The sequence below is a fragment of the Salmo salar genome, chromosome 14 (genome assembly GCF_965601325.2).
Source record: "Salmo salar chromosome 14, fSalSal1, whole genome shotgun sequence".
NCBI classification, from domain to species: domain Eukaryota; kingdom Metazoa; phylum Chordata; class Actinopteri; order Salmoniformes; family Salmonidae; genus Salmo; species Salmo salar.
In genome coordinates this window covers 16,941,349-16,961,483 of record NC_138304.1, presented here as the reverse complement: position 1 = coordinate 16,961,483, position 20,135 = coordinate 16,941,349, and the positions used below count along the sequence as shown (strand labels likewise).

The 20,135-nt window shown below is 42.5% G+C and overlaps 1 protein-coding gene across 1 annotated transcript; it reads left to right on the top strand.

The window, feature by feature from the left end:
- Nucleotides 1–124: 124 nt before the first annotated feature.
- On the top strand, nucleotides 125–19,695 carry ptbp2b (polypyrimidine tract binding protein 2b). The gene is made up of 14 exons (XM_014139685.2): nucleotides 125–243; nucleotides 952–982; nucleotides 1,079–1,130; nucleotides 2,518–2,693; nucleotides 4,843–4,986; nucleotides 5,160–5,435; nucleotides 5,633–5,828; nucleotides 7,837–7,914; nucleotides 10,396–10,511; nucleotides 13,842–13,875; nucleotides 14,422–14,514; nucleotides 15,913–16,129; nucleotides 18,047–18,124; nucleotides 18,286–19,695. The coding sequence occupies exons 1-14, from the start codon at nucleotides 236–238 to the stop codon at nucleotides 18,413–18,415; spliced, it is 1,629 nt and encodes a 542-aa protein (XP_013995160.1). The 5' UTR covers nucleotides 125–235; the 3' UTR covers nucleotides 18,416–19,695.
- Nucleotides 19,696–20,135: the final 440 nt, after the last annotated feature.

The following is a 20,135-nucleotide window of genomic DNA, read 5'->3' as shown; positions in this document are numbered from 1 at the left end:
ACAATAACACTTGCCTAAACTCATATTTAAAGAAAGTATATCTTTAAAATGTGGAATTAAGCCATACCCACTGATGCACTGTAGATAAGTGTTAACTCGGTTTTGTTCGGCATTTTCCGTCTCTCGGCACACTTCATGACAGCATTTGCGACCATTTTGCTGACGTGCTTGTGTGTCTGAGTGGAGCTGAGGTTTAAAGAATAAATAGATACACGAAAATAAACCTCATTCGGCAATGGACGGGTATGTGTTCATGTTTGCATGTTGCTCTTAATTAGATTCGTTTAAGGTTTTAATGTTGCATTGAAATAGCTATTCAATAACGTTAGCAAGCTAGCTAACTCACTGGGCCACGTTTGCCTTCGTTCTGGACATGGTGCCCGTCTGCCACCCATCTTGTTAGAATTACATTAGCTAGCTAATGCGAGTACAGTAGAACTTGACATCGTGTATTGATTGGTATACCTAGCTACCCAGGAGGTGTGATGAATACGCAAAAAAATTAGTAGCGTCAATATTTCTACAAGTTCGTTTGGCTAACCATTCACAATGTCGTGTTGTTATTCACGATATGTTCGCTACTACCTAGCTAGGCGTGCAGGCTCCCCTGCGCTTTGTTATGGTAGTATGGCAGGTTTCCTTTGTCTCTTCCGATGAGTTAGGTGGGCACTGTAGCTAGCTATCATGTACTGCTAGCTGGCAAGGTCTGATACTCGAATATACTAAAGTAGAATTTGCAATGCGCTTTTATATCCAACCTGTAAATACGATGAATACACATTTAGCTAAATATAATTGAAAGCCAACACTCACACGCTCTGGAAGCTGGTTTTAGCCTGGATGGATAACGTTAGCAAACCGGTAGGATAGTAGGCGTAGCTAACTTGATTATTAATTGCAGACACCCTAGCAATATTTTTGGTTCCGTTAATTTTCATGTTTCTTATTCAGCATTGCCACTGATGTTGCAGTTGGCGTGAAGGTGAGTTTGCACTTTAGCACCTGACTTTTCAGGACACTTTCATCAATTGGGAAATGATGTACCAAATATATTAATGTATGCATTCTTATTTTACAGAGAGGCTCAGATGAATTAAATCTCTACAGCACCAGCCCTAACTCTGTGACTGGTGAGCACTTTTTCTGTCCCATCCAGGCATATTGGAAAGTACAGCTAAAGCCATTCACATTCTAACATATTATCCAGTCAATTGTCATTGACATGTTTTAATGGCCCAGTGCAGACAAAAATGTGATTCCTTCCCCTGTGTTTTACATATATATTTCCACATTGAGGTTGGAATGATACTGTGAAAATTATGATCATGCCCTTTTTGTGTAAGAGCTGTTTGAAAAGACCGCCTGAAATTTCAGCCTGTTGTGGTGTGATGGAGTGGCGCAGCGGTCTAAGGCACTCCCTGGTTCAAATCCAGGCTGTATCACATCCGGCTGTAATTGGGAGTCCCATAGGCAGGCACACAATTGGCCCAGTGTCGTCCGGGGTAGGCCGTCATTGTAAATAAAAATGTGTTCGTAACTGACTTGCCTGGTTAAATAAAAAAATAAGAGTTTTGGTCTGCCTGAGGCGGTAAATTAGTTAAACTAATAAGAAAGCGTTCCAAACTGCTCTGCCAAAACCAGCTAGTTTTCCCCTCCCCATTTGTTACCCAGAAATGATTTGATGTTATTTATGTTATGTTTAGTATTATATTGATTACTGCATTGTTGGGTTCAGGCCTTGTAAGAAAGGCATTTCACTGTACATACTTTAGTAGAAGTAAAGATACCTTAATAGAAAATGACTCGAGTAAAAGTGGAAGTCACCCAGTAACATACTACTTGAGTAAAAGTCTAAAAGTATTTGTTTTTACATATACTTAAGTATCAAAAGTAAATGTAATTGCTAAAATATACTTAAGTATCAAAAGTATAAATCATTTCAAATTCCTTATTAAGCAAACCACACGGTACTATTTTCTTGTTTTTGATTTAATTTACAGATAGCCAGGGGCACACTCCCAACACTCAGACATCATTTACAAGTGAAGCATTTGTGATTAGTGAGTCCGCCAGATCAGAGGCAGTAGGGATGACCAGGAATGTTCTCTTTTTTAAGTGTGTGAATTGCACAATTTTCCTGTCCTGCTAAGCATTCAATATGTAACTAGTACTTTTGGGTGTCTGGAAAATGTACAGGGTAAAAAGTACATTATTTTCTTTAGTAATGTAGTGAAGTAAAAGTTGTCCAAAATATAAATAGTAAAGTACAGATACTCAAAAAAAGAGCGTTGGGCCAGTAACTAAAAGGTTGTTGGATCGAATCCCCGAGCTGACAAGGTACAAATCTGTCGTTAACTGCCCCTGAACAAGGCAGTTAATCCACTGTTCCCCGGTAGGCCGCCATTGTAAATAAGAATTTGTTCTAAACTGATTTGCAAGTTAAATAAACTAAAAAATCAGTTTAAGGGCTGAGGACAGCTGATGCGATATATTCATGCATGATGCTTGATTTCACAGCTAACGGCAATGACAGCAGTAAAAAACTGAGAGTAGAGGACAGGATGGAGAGTCCCCCATCCCGGGTGCTCCACATCCGGAAGCTGCCCAGTGAGGTGTCTGAGACAGAGGTCATCGCCCTGGGCCTACCGTTCGGCAAGGTCACTAATATCCTCATGCTGAAGGGCAAAAATCAGGTGAGTTTTGTGGCGGAAATTGTATTGGATATAAAAAATGTTATGCTGTTATTGTAGTGCCTTGATAAGGGCCAGGAGTTTATCCTGACCATAAAAAGCAGGGGTATGCAACTATGGAGCAGATGGTCGGGGGGCGGAACAATATAAGTTGTACACTGCAAATTGACCATAACTATGCACAAAAATGATTTTTTTTAAATATGCAGAACAAAAATAAGAACGCAACATGTAAAAAGATCCCAGAAATGTTCCAACTTATTTTTCTCAAATTTGGTGCAAAAATTTGATTACATCCCTGTTTAGTGAGCATTAATCTTTTGCAAAGATTATCCATCCACCTGACAGGTGTAGCATATCAAGAAGCTGATTAAACAGCATAATCATTGTACAGGTGCACCTTGTGCTGGGGACAGTAAAAGGCCACTCTAAAATGTGCAGTTTTGTCACACAATACAATGCCACAGATGTCTATAGTTTTGAAGGAGCATGCAATTGGCCTGCTAACTGCAGGAATGTCTACCAGAGTTGTAGCCAGAGAATTGAATGTTCATTTCTCTACCATAAGCTGCCTCCAACATTGTTTTAAAGAATTTGGCAGTACTTCCAACCGGCCTCACAACCGCAGACCATGTGTAACGATGCCAGCCCAGGACCTCCACATCCTGCTTCTTCACCTGCAATATCATCTAAGACCAGACAGCTGGTGAAACTTCTGTCTGTAATAAAGCTCTTTTGTGGGGAAAAACAAATTGTGATTGGCTGGGCCTGGCTTCCAAGTGGGTGGGCCTATGCCCACCCATGTCTGCACCCCTGCCCAGTCATGTGAAATCCATAGATTAGGGCCTAATGTATTTATTTAAATTAACTGATTTCCTTAAATGATCTGTAATTCTGTGAAATCGTTTACAATGTAGCATGTTGCGTTCATATTTTTACATTGAGACACGATCACATCTTTTTTTCAAAACATTTTTATGGGAATACTTGGTGAACAGATATCCTAAATGAAACCCATTTTTTGCTGAATTCCTGGTGATTTTAGTCTTTATTTTTTTAAACCAAAACCAACTTTAGGGCTGGTTTGCCGACCCCAAATGAAAAGGGATTTTTGCATTGATTTTGGCCCTTTGCCTACTTCCCCAGAGTTAGAAACTTGTGTATATACCATTTGTATATGTATGTGTCTGCGTCCAGTATGAAGAGAGTTGCGAGGTAGTTTCTCGTACCAATAACTAACTGATGTTAGCGCAATGACTGGAAGTCAACAGCAACAGCTAGCATGACTTTTGCGCTACTGCTAGTTAGCAATTGTGCTAACCCTAGTTAGCATCTTCCTTCAAACTGAAGCAGAGAGGGAACATGGTATATGAGTTTATCTGACTCATATAGATGAAGGGCTTCATTGACAATTTTGAAGTATCCCTTTAACCGTATCAGTCCCGAGGTCCCAGCAAGAATCGTCTTTTCATTTGACTTTCATTTATCTGCATGTCTAGCTCTTATATTTAGCCTCACAATTAAGTGTTTTACTATTTTCTTTTCAAGACAACCAGGGCTACAAGTAGAACACAAAACAATATGACAAACCGTTGCATTCATGAATTTTATTTACAAATAACGTCCACCAAATCAAAAACTGATAGAACTGGATTCATATGAATGCTATAAGAACAGAAATTGTTTGCTCACCGGAAAGTGAATATCCAACTACTCAGTAACAACTGTGTGGAGTTTGTGACTGCAACTATGTGAGCTTATTACATTATAGACACTATGTCCTAAGATTTCCTATGATCTATGTCGAAGAACCCCTTACCTTCTCTCAAACCCGACTCTAGCTCAGCCCTCGTTCATCACAGAGGCTAATAGTTGGTATCTACGGATGCAGTAGAGATGGACAAATCCAATTAAATCTGAGGCTCAAACACACAGTTTGAAAGGGGTTAAAGACTAAAATGTGCCCGCGTTACGGTGGGACTCTTGCGTTAAACCTCGCCCGAGCTTTCCCTGTTCAGGACAAATGGTCAGGTTATTTGTATTTTTATAATTTGTTTTTACCATGCATTTTAATACTACAACGTAGTACTGGGCATAGAACAAATGTTTCCTCTTTTGTCTTTCTTAAAATTGTCTTCTGTCCATGTGCAAGGCGTTCCTCGAGCTGGGTACAGAGGAGGCGGCCGTTACAATGGTGAACTACTATACGGCAGTGACGCCTCAGGTTCGCAACGTCCCCGTGTTCATCCAGTTCTCTAACCACAAGGAGCTCAAGACAGACAGTGCTCTCAACCAGGTGAGATTCTGTCCTTTCCCAGAAAATACACCTGTGCATGACTAGTATTGAGTCTCTAGTGTAGACAGAAATGTTGTACTAGGCAGCCTTGCGACTAAATCTATAAAAGTGCAGACTGCCATCTTATTTTCTCTCTTCCTCGCTCTTCCTCTCTTTCATACATACCCGCCCAGCGTGCACAGGCTGTCCTCCAGGCAGTGTCGGCGGTTCAGGAGGGTGGCTCTCCCAACTCTGACACCAGTGCGCTGGATAGTGTTCTAGCGCAGGCCCCGAGCCCCGTGCTCAGGATAATCATCGACAACATGTTCTACCCCGTCACTCTGGACGTCCTCCAGCAGATCTTCTCCAAGTTTGGAACAGTCATGAAGATCATCACGTTCACCAAGAACAATCAGTTCCAGGCCCTGCTCCAGTTCAGCGAACCAGTCAACGCCCAGCAAGCCAGACTGGTGAGCAGACGTTCAAACCAGTAGTATATTCAGTTCCTCAGTTCTCAGTCAATTTACCTGTTAAAATTAAGGTTGATAACAATTCCGTTTATCTCCTGGTCTCTCTCTCTCTCCAGAATATCACAATGTTGAAAACAAAATATATAAAAACAAAAAGCTTACTAATGAAGTTATATTTCTTTCATCACTTTCTCCAGTCCCTGGACGGCCAGAACATCTACAACTCATGTTGCACACTGCGGATCGACTTCTCCAAACTGGTCAACCTCAATGTCAAGTACAACAACGACAAGAGCCGCGACTACACCCGGCCCGAGCTGCCCGCTGGCGACGGCCAGCCCTCCCTAGATCCTGCCATGGCTGCTGCCCTCAACAAGGACTCCTCCCTGCTTGGTAAGATCTGCCTCCACCTGTCCAACAGCTTCTCTCTCCCTCTGATCTCTCTTCTTTTTTTCCCAGACCTGTCCAGTCAGCTCTCTCTCCTCTGTATTAAAGTCAATACCACTAAGTGCTTTCTCTCAATGGGAGGCTGGGTATACACAGTTGAAGTCGGAAGTTTACATTCACTTAGGTTGGAGTCATTAACTAATTTTTCAACCACTCCACAAATGTCTTGTTAACAAACTATAGTTTTGGCAAGTCGGTTAGGACTTACACTTTGTGCATGACACAAGTAATTTTTCCAACAATTGTTTACAGACAGAGTGAATTATAAGTGAAATAATCCATCACAATTCCAGTGGGTCAGATGTTTACATACACTAAGTTGACTGTACCTTTAAACAGCTTGGAAAATTCTTTCCCCATGGCTTTAGAAGCTTCTGATAGGCTAATTGACATAATTTGAGTCAATTGGAGGTGTACCTGTGGATGTATTTCAAGGCCTACCTTCAAACTGAGTGCCTTTTTGTTTGACATCATGGGAAAATGAAAAGATCAGCCAAGACCTCAGGAAAAAAATGGTAGACCTCCACAAGTCTGGTTCATCCTTGGGAGCAATTTCCAAACGCCTGAAGGCAACCACTTTCATCTGTACAAACAAAAATATGCATAAACACCATGGGACCATGCAGCCGTCATACCGCTCAAGAAGGAGACGCGTTCTGTCTCCTAGAGATGAACGTACTTTGTTTGGAAAAGTGCAAATCAATCCCAGAACAACAGCAAAGGACCTTGTGAAGATGCTGGAGGAAACGGGTACAAAAGTATCTATATCCACAGTAAAACGAGTCCTATATCGACATAACCTGAAAGGCTGCTCAGCAAGGAAGAAGCCAGTGCTCCAAAACCGCCATACAAAAGCCAGACTATGGTTTGCAACTGCACATGGGGACAAAGATCGTACTTTTTGGAGAAATGTCCTCTGGTCTGATGAAACAAAAATAGAACTGTTTGGCCATAATGACCATCGTTATGTTTGGAGGAAATAGGGGGAGGCTTGCAAGCCGAAGAACACCATCCCAACCGTGAAGCACAGGGGTGGCAGCATCATGTTGTGGGGGTGCTTTGCTGCAGGAGGGACTGGTGCACTTCACAAAATAGATGGCATCATGAGGAAGAAAAATGATGTGGATATATTGAAGCAACATCTCAAGACATCAGTCAGGAAGTTGAAGCTTGGTTGCAAATGGACAATGACCCCAAGCATACTTCCAAAGTTGTGGCAAAATGGCTTAAGGAAAACAAAGTCAAGGTATTGGACCGGCCATCACAAAGCCCTGACCTCAATCCTATAGAAAATTTGTGGGCAGAACTGAAAAAGCGTGTGTGAGCAAGGAGGCCTACAAACCTGACAGTTACACCAGCTCTGTCAGGAGGAATGGGCCAAAATTCACCCATCTTATTGTGGGAAGCTTGTGGAAGGCTACCTCACACGTTTGACCCAAGTTAAACAATTTGAAGGCAATGCTACCAAATACTAATTGAGTGTATGTAAACTTCTGACCCACTGGGAATGTGATGAAAGAAATAAAAGCTGAAATAAATCATTCTCTCTACTATTATTCTGACATTTCACCTTCTTAAAATAAAGTGGTTATCCTAACTGACCTAAAACCAGGGAATCTTTACTGGGATTAAATGTCAGGAATTGTGAAAAACTGAGTTTAAATGTATTTGGCTAAGGTGTATGTAAACTTCCAACTTCAACTGTACTACATATCTAATGCTTTGTAGAGGTAGTAGGTGGACAACAGAAATCCATACCAGCCCAGTAACACACCACGAAGTGACAAACAAAAGAAGGAACAAGATCAAAATGGGTCACTGTATATTATCGACAGTCTGTTCCAAGCCATAAAGGGGCCTTGTCGATTTGATCAAACTTTTCTACATTATAACTACTCTCATCCCGCCCTACCCAATGTGTATATTTTAGCCTTTTTGTGTACACTCTCTGTAGGTACCCCCTCAGGAATGGTAGCTCCCTACTCTAGCGGTGGAGGGTTTCAGTCTTCTCTCTCCTACTCGCAGGGTGGAGGTAACTATGCTTTACGTTATCTTTTCTTTCTTTCACTCTCAAGCCTTACCTGGTGTGTCTGTTGTCTAGGGGCGAACGAGACAGAAATAGTTGGTGATATAGCAACCACTCTTGTCAGACCAAGGAAGAAGAAAACATGTCTACTAGAATGTTTGACTTGTTTGAAATGCACTGAACAAAAATATAACCGCAACAATTTTAATGATTTTACTGAGTTACAGTTTATATAAGGAAATTGAGAAATTCATTAGGTCCTAATCTATGGATTTCATGTGTCTGGGAATACAGATATGCATCTGTTGGTCACAGATACCTTTAAAAACAAAAAGAAGAAGTAGGGAGGTGGATCAGAAAACCAGTCAGTATCTGGTGTGACCACCATTTGCCTCATGCAGCGCGGCACATCTCCTTCGAGTTGATCAGGCTGTTGATTGTGGATATTGGCAGGAACTGGAACACGCTGTCGTACACGTCAATCCAGAGCATCCCAAACATGCTCAATGGGTGACATGTCTGCGTATGCAGGCCATGGAAGAACTGGGGCATTTTCAGCTTCCAGGAATTCTGTACAGATCCTTGCGACATGGGGCTGTGCATTATCATGCTGAAACATGAGGTGATGGTGGAGGATGAATGGCACGACGATGGGTCTCAGGATCTCGTCACGGCATCTCTGTGCATTTAAATTGCCATCGATAAAATGCAATTGTGTTGGTTGTCCGTAGCTTATGCCTGCCCAAACCATAACCCCACCGCCACCATGGGGCACTCTGTTCACAACGCTGACATCAGCAAGCAAGCATTTCGCTACACCTGCAATAACAGCTGCTAAATATGTGTGTGATTTGAAACCACTCGCCCACACGACGCCATACACGGTACGCTGTCTGCCATCTGCCAGGTACAGTTGAAACCAGGATTCGTCTGTGAAGAGCACATTTCTCCAGCGTGCCAGTGGCTATCGAAGGTGAGCATTTGCCCGCTGAAGTTTGTTATGATACCGAACTGCAGTCAGGTCAGGACTCTGAGGACGACGAATACGTAGATGAGCTTCCCTGAGATGGTTTGTGCAGATATTCTTAGATTGTGCAAACCCACAGTATCATCAGCTGTCCGAGTGGCTAGTCTCAGACAATTCCGCAGGTGAAGAAGCCAGATGTCTAGGTCCTAGGCTGGCGTGGTTACACGTGGTCTGCGGTTATGAAACCGGTTGGACGTACTGCCAAATTCTCTTAAACTATGTTGGAGGCGGCTTATGGTCGAGAAATTAATATAAAATTATCTGGCAACAGCTCTGGTGGACGTGTCTGCATGACAATTGCACGCTCCCTCAATTTGCATCATCTGTGGCATTGTATTGTGTGACAAAACTGCACATTTTAGTGTTTTTTATTTTTTTATTGTCCCCAGCACAATTTGCACCTGTATAATGATCATGTTTAATCAGCTTCTTGATATGCCACACCTGTCAGGTGGATAGATTATCTTGGCAAAGGAGAAAAGCTCACTAACAGGGATGTAAATAAATTTGAGAATTTTTTTTTTGTGCGTATGGACATTTTCTGGGTCATTTCATTTCAGCTCATGAAACATGGGACCAACACTTTTACATGTTGCGTTTTCATGTTTTTGTTCAGTGTATGATAGTTGCTTGAATAACCAAGGATGTCGTTATGAAAGGACTTAGAACATGTGGAATAATGAAAGGTTAGCTTTAGAGTTGACTAACCTTTCGTGTGTCTTGAATAGCTTTTGACAGAGGTTGTGTGTGTGTGTGCGTGAGCATGTGTCCCCATGTGAGTGCACGTGCTCCTGTGTGCGTGTCCGGCCCATTATGTAAATGTTTGCGGGCATAGCATGCACACTAGCGCATCGATTCCCAAACTAGGGGTTGCAACCCCACGTGGGGTCGCCTGGTTTGAAAATGGAGTCGAGAGAGAAACTCGACAAAAAGAAAGTGCTCGGTTCATAGAACCTCGGTACGTCAGTTACCTCTGGTGCTAGATGGGGTTGTAATAAACAGTGGTGCCTGTTTTCCTCCTACCAATGTGTGTATCTTTTTGAACGGTTTAATACTATGACCCTATCACTGAAAGATAAGACTCTCGGGAACACGTACATGTCTTCTGTTGTGCTTTACAATGCCCACAAGCCGCGCAGAACTCATTAAAACAAAGTGGGCAACACCAGGCACTAAATCAGACTGGGTGGGATCTTCCCTATTGCCTGATGATCTTCTAAACTTCCCAATACCTTTCTGGTGCATTTGTCATTTCAAACCATACTTCCTTCAGATTGAGAGAAAAAAAAAAAGAAGCCCCAATTAAAAAAGATAACATTGGCTGTTTACATTAGTTTTTTTATTTTTTACATTGTGGGGTTGTGCTGTAGCACATGGCTGTGTGGTGTGCTTTGCCTGGACTTGCTCTCTGTGTCCCCATTACCATGTTAACATGCCTGGCTCTCTGGCCATTCCTCCAGGAGCCATCAGTCCTCTGAGTGCTGCGGCTGCAGCGGCGGCAGCTGCAGGGAGGGTGGCGCTCTCCGGACACTCTGGCTGCAGCGGCGTGCTCCTGGTCAGCAACCTCAACGAAGAGGTCAGTAACATCCCCCAGACCTCCCCCTTTCTCTCGCTCTCCTCCTACAGGAGGATCTCATGCTTCGCTGACGTTACATACTTGTACATTGTTTCTGACATGGACTTAGAGCAGACATTTATTATGGTTGGTATGACTGCTGATATTTTATGAGTGGAAAGGCTCAGAAGTTGAGGGAAATATCCCCATCTGTACAATTTGGCTATTTAGTTGCACAAGTACTCGCATGGAATTATCGATTATACCCCTTAATCAGTACAAAGATCTGAAAATATATTTTATAAGATAGCTACAACTTAAATGACTAATATATTCAGTGTTGCTCAGTATTCCTTGACTGTTATTCTATAAAGCTCTGCTGCACACACACCATCTAGTTTAGCCCTTAGAAATGCAGACCCAGTTTTCCTTGCGTAACATTTTAAGTGATTAAGACTGCCAAAGGAGACCCCTAATAACCTATTTCTGGAGAAAAGTCTAATTGACCTGATTTGTATCACTTAATACCCTGCATAAAGACTGTGACATAGACGGGTTAGCTGACAACAAATGATGGGCGCGATTATGTTATGTGCGCGATTATGTTGTGTTATGATTCTGGAAGAACAGATAGTTAGCAACAGTGAAAATAAGTGGCTCGTTTTATCTTCTTTGATAGCATATATTGTTTTGACATCACTTCTATGCAAAAATTCGCTAGCTAACCAACAACTTTATCAATGTGTTTGAGACAAGTGCTCATTGGCAAATGTATTTGTTTTCAATAGACATTGGCGACAAATATAGTTTACATGTTGTCAACAATCGAACAGGCTGACTACACCGTGCGTTGCAAAATAAATTTAGAAATCTGTTATTCAATTAATGCACTAACAATGCTTGCGCACGCCAACGAGCGTCTGCATTGCCATGGGCTAAAATAGAAGTCAGTTCTATTTCTGATGCAGATCGCGCTGCAAGTCCTGCCTCTCCCAGCTCCTCATTGGTTTATAGAAGCAGGTACCCACGTGCCATCTCCTCATTGGTTATACCCACGTGGGTGACAGAAAGATGAATGAGGTCAGTGGCGGTAATGCACCTAATTTATGAAAGTTGCCAATCGCAATATAAAGTCAAGAGAAGAAAAAGCCTGGAAGGAAGAGAGATGACTAGAAACGATTCGGTTGACCATTTTATGTGTGGATTAATTGTCGGAGTAGAGGACCTTGTGCATTTCAGGTAAAATAACAACTCAATGTTTATGTCCCAGGACAAATTAGCTAGCAACAGCAAGCTAGCTAAATAGGCCAAATTAGTTAGCAAGCTAACTAGCTATATTGCCATAAATGTTTAATGCTTTTTAACCTGTCCCCAAATTAATATAGTTGGTTCAGAGTTTGTTTTGATATTTTAACCTGCGTGTCGTGATCGCGTTTGGTGTGGGGGGACAAAATATATTTATGCACGATGGCGCACGCACCCAGCCGGTTTGGGTTCCGTGTAAGCCAACCCAGTCTGTTTTGCCCCATAGTTGCGCACACTGTTTTGTTGCTAAGCAACCAATCCGTCTATATAGACAGGTTAACTGACAACGTCACGAAAATTATGCGTGCGAATCAGTGGCCACAAGCTGCGTGTTATGATTCTGAATGGTCAGACAGCTAGAAACAATGACAAGAAGCAGCCATGTGGGGAATCGTAGGTGTCTCGTTTCAGTTCCTAGTATCTTGTTAATGATCTTGTTTTTGACTGATTTCATGTCAACGGTAATATGGCTAAAATTTGCTAGCTAACCAACAAATGTAACGATGTATGAGACATTTGCCTATTGTGCTAATGTATTTATGCTTTCAATAAACATTTGGAGGCAACAGTTAACATGTCAACAGTCGATAAGCCAACCCTGTCTGTTTTGCCCCATAGTTGCGCTGCTAAACAACCAACCCGTCTATAGGACATCAGGTTTTAATTAAAGGGTTAGTCTGAGGGTTTAAGTACCAAGATGAGTGGATTGTGTTTCTCTGTCAAGCGTCATTCACCATGAGGAAAGATGGAAGGGTGGGAATGAACGAGGTTGCACATCCAGTCAAGAGATGTAATAAGAGGGATGATGATGATGCATTCTCACATCGGTGCTCATTTATATGAATTTTATGTTAGCCTCAGTGCTTGCATATGTTTTTTGTCTCCATAGCCTAAGTCAACTGAACTGCAGTTACTTCTCAGGCTCTGTCTTAGTGAATGGAGGGGCTCCGTTCACTCTCTCTCTTTCTCTATCTGCTATGCATTCTGTGCAAATTTTAACCGCTGTCTCCTAAACTCTTTCTCTCTTTCTTTCTCTCCCTCCCTCCCTTTCTCCCTCTTTCATGTCAAGTGATAGTCCTTCCTAACTGTCGTTCTTTTCTTTCAAGCCCCCCCCTCCTTCACTCCTCTCTCCCAATGCCTTTCTCTAAGCTATGTCAAGTTGGTATAAACTGTGGGGGCTATACCAACCACTCCCACCCCAAATTTTCTCAGCCACTGTCTCTCTATCTATGCTATATCTATAAATTCTCGCCAGAAGTAATATTCTCTGATCATTTCTCTCTCCAAACACTGGGTTTGTGGACTTGAACATGATAAGTTCTGTTTATGCCATAACTTTGTAAGGTGGTTTTCATGTCTTTACCTGCATGCCCCAAACGCTCTTTCTTTGGAAATTGATAGAGGGTAGCGCCCCTGCCACCCGCTTTAACCAATATTCCTGCATTTCATATGCTACCAAGCTTACTTATGTTACTAAAACCTTAACTTGAGACTCTTTTGCATGCCCAATCCATGCCCCCCCTCATCACTATTGGCCACAAACTAGGCTTGTAAATGTACTCTGCTCCCCCTTTGGTCTCAGGTGTTGACATTTGGCACTATTATTTCCTTGTATGTTTGGGATTAAAGCCCCCCACAGCAAAACCAAATCCAGCCATTTTCTGACCTGCATTTCCAATGTACTGACCTGTTTTTATTTTTGTCCCCCACCCCAACTCTTTGTTTTTGATTTACTCCGCATTGCCCCCCCCTCCCACCCCCTCCCCCTCGTTCATTCCCACCCTTCCGTGTTTCCCCCTTTGTGTCCTGTCCGCACCCTCCTCCTTTCCTCCCCCCTCCTTCCACACGTTCATGCTTTGTGCCTGAACAAAAATGTTCCTCCTCGGACCAACTTCCCCAATTAACTGCCTTGAACCCATGCTCCATGACCACCTCACCATTCTACGGGAAACCACCCTCCGTTATGGATGATCTGTCCATCTCCGCTCTACCTCCGACTCTTCTCTCTACCTGTCTTACGCTGCTTGCTCTTCTCTCCTTCTAAAGATGGTTACGCCCCAAAGTCTGTTTACCCTCTTCGGTATGTTATCGTTAGCACTCTACCTTTTCCGTTTTTAGTTTTTACTCCATGTTTTTTGTTTTCTCTCTCATTTTGATTTATGGTTAGTATTTCCATAGTTGAGTAACTGTTTCATGTTTTTCTTTCACGTTTTGTTTAATCGCACATATTGATTCAGTTGAGTACAGATTTTGGCCTTCAAGGCCTCTAGTCTCATCTCTCTCCATCTCACTCCATGAATAAATTACGCTAATGCATGGTTGATTATTTGGCATGTATTTATTTTTATTTTTCATTTCACAAAGCTTGTTTTTTGGAGGGATTTTATCAGCATATTCTCTATTCTCTATTCTCTCTCTCTCTCTGTTATAAGGCTATTGTTCGAAGACTCTCTTTGATTGGTTTAAATCATATGGATGATTGCTCCATCCTTTTTCACGTCTCATATTTAAACTCCCTAAAGCACTAACTTTGTCCTTCATGGTTCACTCCTCCCTCTCCTCTGCCTGCCTTTTGCTCTCTCCTCCTCTCTCTTCCTCCCGCCGTCTGCCTATCATTATAATGAAGGGGTGTACGGTGATGCTCAGCGCGTGAAGATCCTCTACAATAAGAAGGACAGTGCTCTCATCCAGATGTCGGACGGGAACCAGGCCCAGCTCGGTGAGTGGGTGCCCATTTGCCGTTCACATGCGTCGGCAACGGTTGGCAGGCTTCAGCGCGTCAGGCAGCATGCGACTTGAAAACACACGTCATTTAAAAAAAAAAAATGATTTCATATTATGAGGCGTCTTACCTTGCTTGAAAGTAGCATAAAGTCAAAATCCGACCACATCGTGGAGGCAATTATTTCATAAAGACTTCCATATGCATTGTAACCAGTAGCGCCTCTTATGTTCTATTGGTTTTCAAATCACCTTTCTTTCATTGTCCGGTAGTCATATTAGTAACCCGTGCTAGTTGTTGAATCTTTAGTTGTCCTTTTTTTAATCTGTCAGATTAAACCCCTCCCATGTGCGGTGTGCTGTTGACAAGTGTTTTCCTGCTAACTGCGTTATGGAATGAACATTTGCGCGGCGTAACCTACTGCTTTGCGCGCATTGCCGTCGCTTATAATGTGAAGACATTAAGCTAAATGTTCTGATCTGTTGCATCAGCCTCAAAGCTTTTTAAAGTTGTTTTGTATGTATCCTAGGCCTGCCTACTGGTTGTATGAATTTGGATCTATCATCCAACTACTGTCCCAGAGTCTGTTTGGAATAGGCATTCTTTCTCGCGCAGAATGACAAGCTTAATAGAATAGATCAACTTTTCTACAATGTAGGATAGTAGTTAGACATTGGCTAGAGATTTTGCTGTTTGCTTTACTCGTCTTGTCTGAGGAAGAACAACTGTCCACATTTACTTTATCATCAAAGTGCGCATCGGAATTTCGTAAGAAGGACGCACACCGTTGCATCCCGTGCATCTTCGAGTTGCATGTTCTGTTAAAATGAATTGCCACAATCTAAATGTAATTCATTTCTGTCATTCTGAGCAGCACCCCTAATCAGGTTAAGTACCCAATGCATATCGATCTGATACATTTCTCAAATTTCCAGTGAATTAAAATCCTGCTGGTCAAATGTCTGGGGCCACATTTTCCTGACGGAAACCCTGTTCCTAACTAATCAGTTAATGAATCAATCAAGTACAAGGGAGGAGCGAAAACCTGCAAACACTCGGCCCTCCGTGGAATGAGCTCGGCACGTGTCCTCCTAGCTGGATCCTAAAGCAACTCTTAACATTTCTAATACGTGGTAGATATAAAGGATATAGACACCTGTATACTGTTGAAATGTTTTTTCTTTTCTTTTTTTGGACAATGTGCAGGCATCTATGCTTTCTATTAGGCTGTTTCTGAAACCTACGCACTTGTGGCTGACATTATTTTGAAATGAGTACTATAAAAGAGCAGACGCAGCCTGTCGTTGTTTCTAATTAATGGCAGAGAAACATCTACACATTAACCACATGAGAAACATGTCACTGTAACCATGTTTCCTATTTGCCTTTCCTCAGCGATGAGCCACCTGAACGGCCAGAAGATGTATGGGAAGATCATCCGTGTGACGCTCTCCAAGCACCAGACGGTGCAGCTGCCCAGAGAAGGGCTGGATGACCAGGGCCTAACCAAGGACTTCACCAACTCCCCCCTGCACCGCTTCAAAAAGCCAGGCTCCAAGAACTTTCAGAACATCTTTCCTCCGTCTGCCACGCTCCACCTCTCCAACGTCCCGTGAGTTTGTCTTGTGGTTTGGCTTGATTCTGTCTAACATTTCATGTTTGTTGTGTGCGAGCTAGTGCATTAGCATGGTCTATGGAGTTCCTCAAGGCTCTGTTCTTGTACCACAACTGTTTTCATTATATGCTGCCTCTCTGTTACGCTACATGACCAAAAGTATGTGGACATCTGCTCCTCAAACATCTCATTCCAAAATCATGGGCATTAATATGGAGTTGGTCCCCCTTTGCTGCTATAACAGCCTCTACTCTTCTGGGAAGGCGTTCCACTAGATGTTGAAACATTGCTGCGGGGACTTGATTACATTCAGCCACGAGCATTTGAGGTTGGGCACTGATTTTGGGCAATTAGACCTGGCTCGCAGTCGGAGTTCTAATTCATCCCAAAGGTGTTCGATGTGGTTGAGGTCAATCCAGTCAAGTTCTTCCACATCAATCTCGACACAACATTTCTGTATGGACCTCTTTGTGCACGGGGGAATTATCATACTGAAACAGGAAAGAGCCTTCCCAAACTGTTGCCACAAAGTTGGAAGCACAGAATCGTCTAGAATGTTCTTGTAAGCTGTAGCGTTAATATTTCCCTTCACTGGATCTAATGGGCCTAGCCCGAACCATGATAAACAGCCTCAGACCATTATTTCTCCCCCACCAAACTTTACAGTTGGCACTATGCATTGGGACAGGTAGCGTTCTACTGGCATTCGCCAAACCCAGATTCGTCCGTCGGACTGCCAGATGGTGAAGCGTGATTCATCACTCCAGAGAAAGCGTTTCCAATGCTCCAGAGTCCAATGGTGGCAAGCATTACACCACTCCAGCCAACGCTTGGCATTGCACATGGTGATCTTAGGCTTGTGTGCAGCTATCTGCCAAGGAAACCCATTTAATGAAGCTCCCGACAAAGTTATTGTGCTGGCGTTGCTTCCAGAGGCAGTTTGGAACTCGGTTATGAGTGTTGCAACTGAGGACAGACTATTTTAACGTGCTACGTGCTTTAGCACTCGGCGGTCCCATTTTGAGAGCTTGTATGGCCTACCACTTTGCAGCTGAGCCGTTGTTGCTCCTAGACGTTTCCACTTCCCAATAGCAGCACATACAGTTGCCCGGGGCAGCTCTAACAGGGCAGAAATTTGACTAACTGACTTGTTGGAAAGGTGGAATCCTATGAAAGTGCCACGTTGAAAGTCACTGAGCTCTTCATTAAGGCCATTCTGCTGCCAATGTTTGTCTATTGAGATTGCATGGCCTTGTGCTCAATTTTTATGCACCTGTCTGCAACGGGTGTGGTTGAATTAGCAGAATCCACGAATTTGAAGGGGTGTCCACATACTTTTGTGTATATATAGTATATGTTATTTGGTTGCGAGAGTGATAGAACATTAGCATTGTTTATTTTTGCACTAGACTATATTATTTTGTAGTTTTGCTACTGTATTTAAAGGGATACGTTGAGGTTTTGGCAATGAAGACCTTTACTTCCAGAGTCTGACAAACTTGTGGATACCATTTGTATGTCTCTGCGTGCAGTTTGAAGGATGTTGCTAACTAGCGTTAGCGCAATGACTGGAAGTCTATGGGAACAGCTACCATGCTAGCTGTTCCTGTAGACTTCGTCATTGAGCTAACCAATAACGCTAGTTAGCATTGGCTTGCGAAACTACCTTGAACTTCCTTCATACTGGATGCAGAGACCTAAAAATGGTTTCCACAAGTTCATCTGACTCTGGGGAAGTAGATAAAGGGCCTCTTGCAAAAATCCCGAAGTATCGTCTTTAAGGGTTGGCTGTAGTGCTGGTTAGAAGGTCTTGCAATACAAGTAAATTGAAGTTGTTTAAAGTGTACCATTGCATTGACATGGCTGAATGTGCTTGCGTTGCGTTTCGCTCACTGTTGATTTCGGATTCGACAGGGAGGACGTGACTGAGGAGGATCTGAGACAGCTGTTCTCTAACGCAGGTGGCACTGTGAAGGCATTCAAGTTTTTCCAGTAAGACACCATCTTTAACTGCCTTTAACTTCTGATCAAATTTAGTCCCAAGCCTGGACCTTGGAACACCATTTGGAATGTGCCGCCATCATCATCATAATTTTATGTGTGTTTGACTAGATCGTGGTTATCTGATCACGTTCTTCTCCTCCCCAATATAGAGGCCACAAAATGGCGCTACTCCAGATGTCTACAGTCGAGGAGGCTATCCAGGCCTTGATGGACCTCCACAACTATGACATGGGCAGCAACCACCACCTGAAGGTCTCCTTCTCCAAGTCAACCATCTAGATGAACCACGCCATCACAACCCACCCCAACCCCTTCTCTGACAAATCTCAATGTGTGGTGCTCACGTCTTCAGTCCCCTCGGGGAGACCACAATGATACTCACCTCCTAGGGAAAACATTTGAACCAGTCATTCCTTTTTAGACAATATTGATTATCAAAAGCCCCACACTAGATGTGACGGTAGTTTCTACGATGCCATTGTCGTAAAACATCACCCGTCTAGGTCCCTTTATCCCTCTCCGCCTTAGTTTGTGTGGTTGGCAAGCTCCCTCCCTTTGTTCATCACGAGAATGAATTGGATTCCCTCTTTTTCTTAGAATGAATCAGCGAAAATGTGCCTTACTCAGCAAAATATTCTCATCGTTTTGCCTCCTTACGTTTCTAAAAGTGATAGAGGTCTAGGCACATTCTGTTTGGTTGTGGTTTCTGTTTTGTTTTCCCCTCCCCTTTTACATTACTTGATGTTCACCCATTTGAAATGTAGATTTAATAGTTTTTGCTTTTGCGCTTTGTTGATGATTAACCTGATTTAGCGGACTTAGATAAGGAATCCCATCTCTATTCAGTTGTTTAATCCCAAACAACTCAAGGCAAGGCCATTTTGCCCAGGTTGAGAATGATTACTGTAAAGGCTGTTGACGTCATTGTACACTTCACCTGCTAAGGATGACTGCTTAGATGTTCCCTTACTGACTGTAAATGCTGTCTAGATGTTTTTCAAACCTTACTTGCATATGCCAATGTTCCCCTTTTTTGGTAATTTTTTTTTCTTTGATTGAAAATGGCAGTGAATCTTTTTGAGCATGTAGTAATGGGTCATGGTAGTAGTGAAGACATGTTGCTGTTGCATGCGTCCAACACCCAGATGGGCAATGTGTTCACTGGTCAAAGTGAAGTATGATTGTACATGAGGACGGACTACCTGTTGGGACCAAAGTAAATGTGCCTATAGTCCTACTTTACGATTTAATTTAAAAGAAAAATATTTCACAAAAGCAAATGTGGATTATGTGTTTGAGAAGGGGGAACAATACAAATCAAAGTCGAACCCTCGCAGAATGTTTCTCCTTGATTTCAACAATCTTCTGTTGTGTGTTTTTTGGTCAAGAATTACCCTTAAACTACACAGCTTCAGTTGAAGCAACAACAACAACAAAAAGATTGGAATGTGTGGGGAAAAGTTATCAATATTTTCTACATGGATTGAGTTTTTACATCTCAATTGTAGTAATCAATATAGTTTGGAAAAGGCACGATTAAAAAGCTCATTTTCTACCGAGTGAGTCCATGTTTGATGGTTCCTGCTGTGTGTACCTACTCTGATTTACATCTGTAGCATGCTCAATAAACTTTCCTGTAGCTCTATTCACCCTCTTCTGTCTCTATGCTCTCGCTTTCTTTCTCCTCTACACCTCACTCTTACTGTTCTGATTTTCTCTGCCCAGGGTGGGAAATCAACATTTCTTTGTGGCACAAAACTGCAAACCAGAAGATGACTACATTTTAAAACATATTTACTAAATTTGATTTTCCCACCCTGCTTTCCACTCTTGCTTTACTGAGATCTCTCTGACTCAACTGTCACTGTATGTTCTCTAACCTCTACATTTTCAGCATGAACTCCTGTCTTTTGCTCACTCTTTTATCTAAATCTCTGAAATTAATATTGTGTTACTATATTCACCAATTTTAATTGAACTGTACAGTCCTGGAACATGA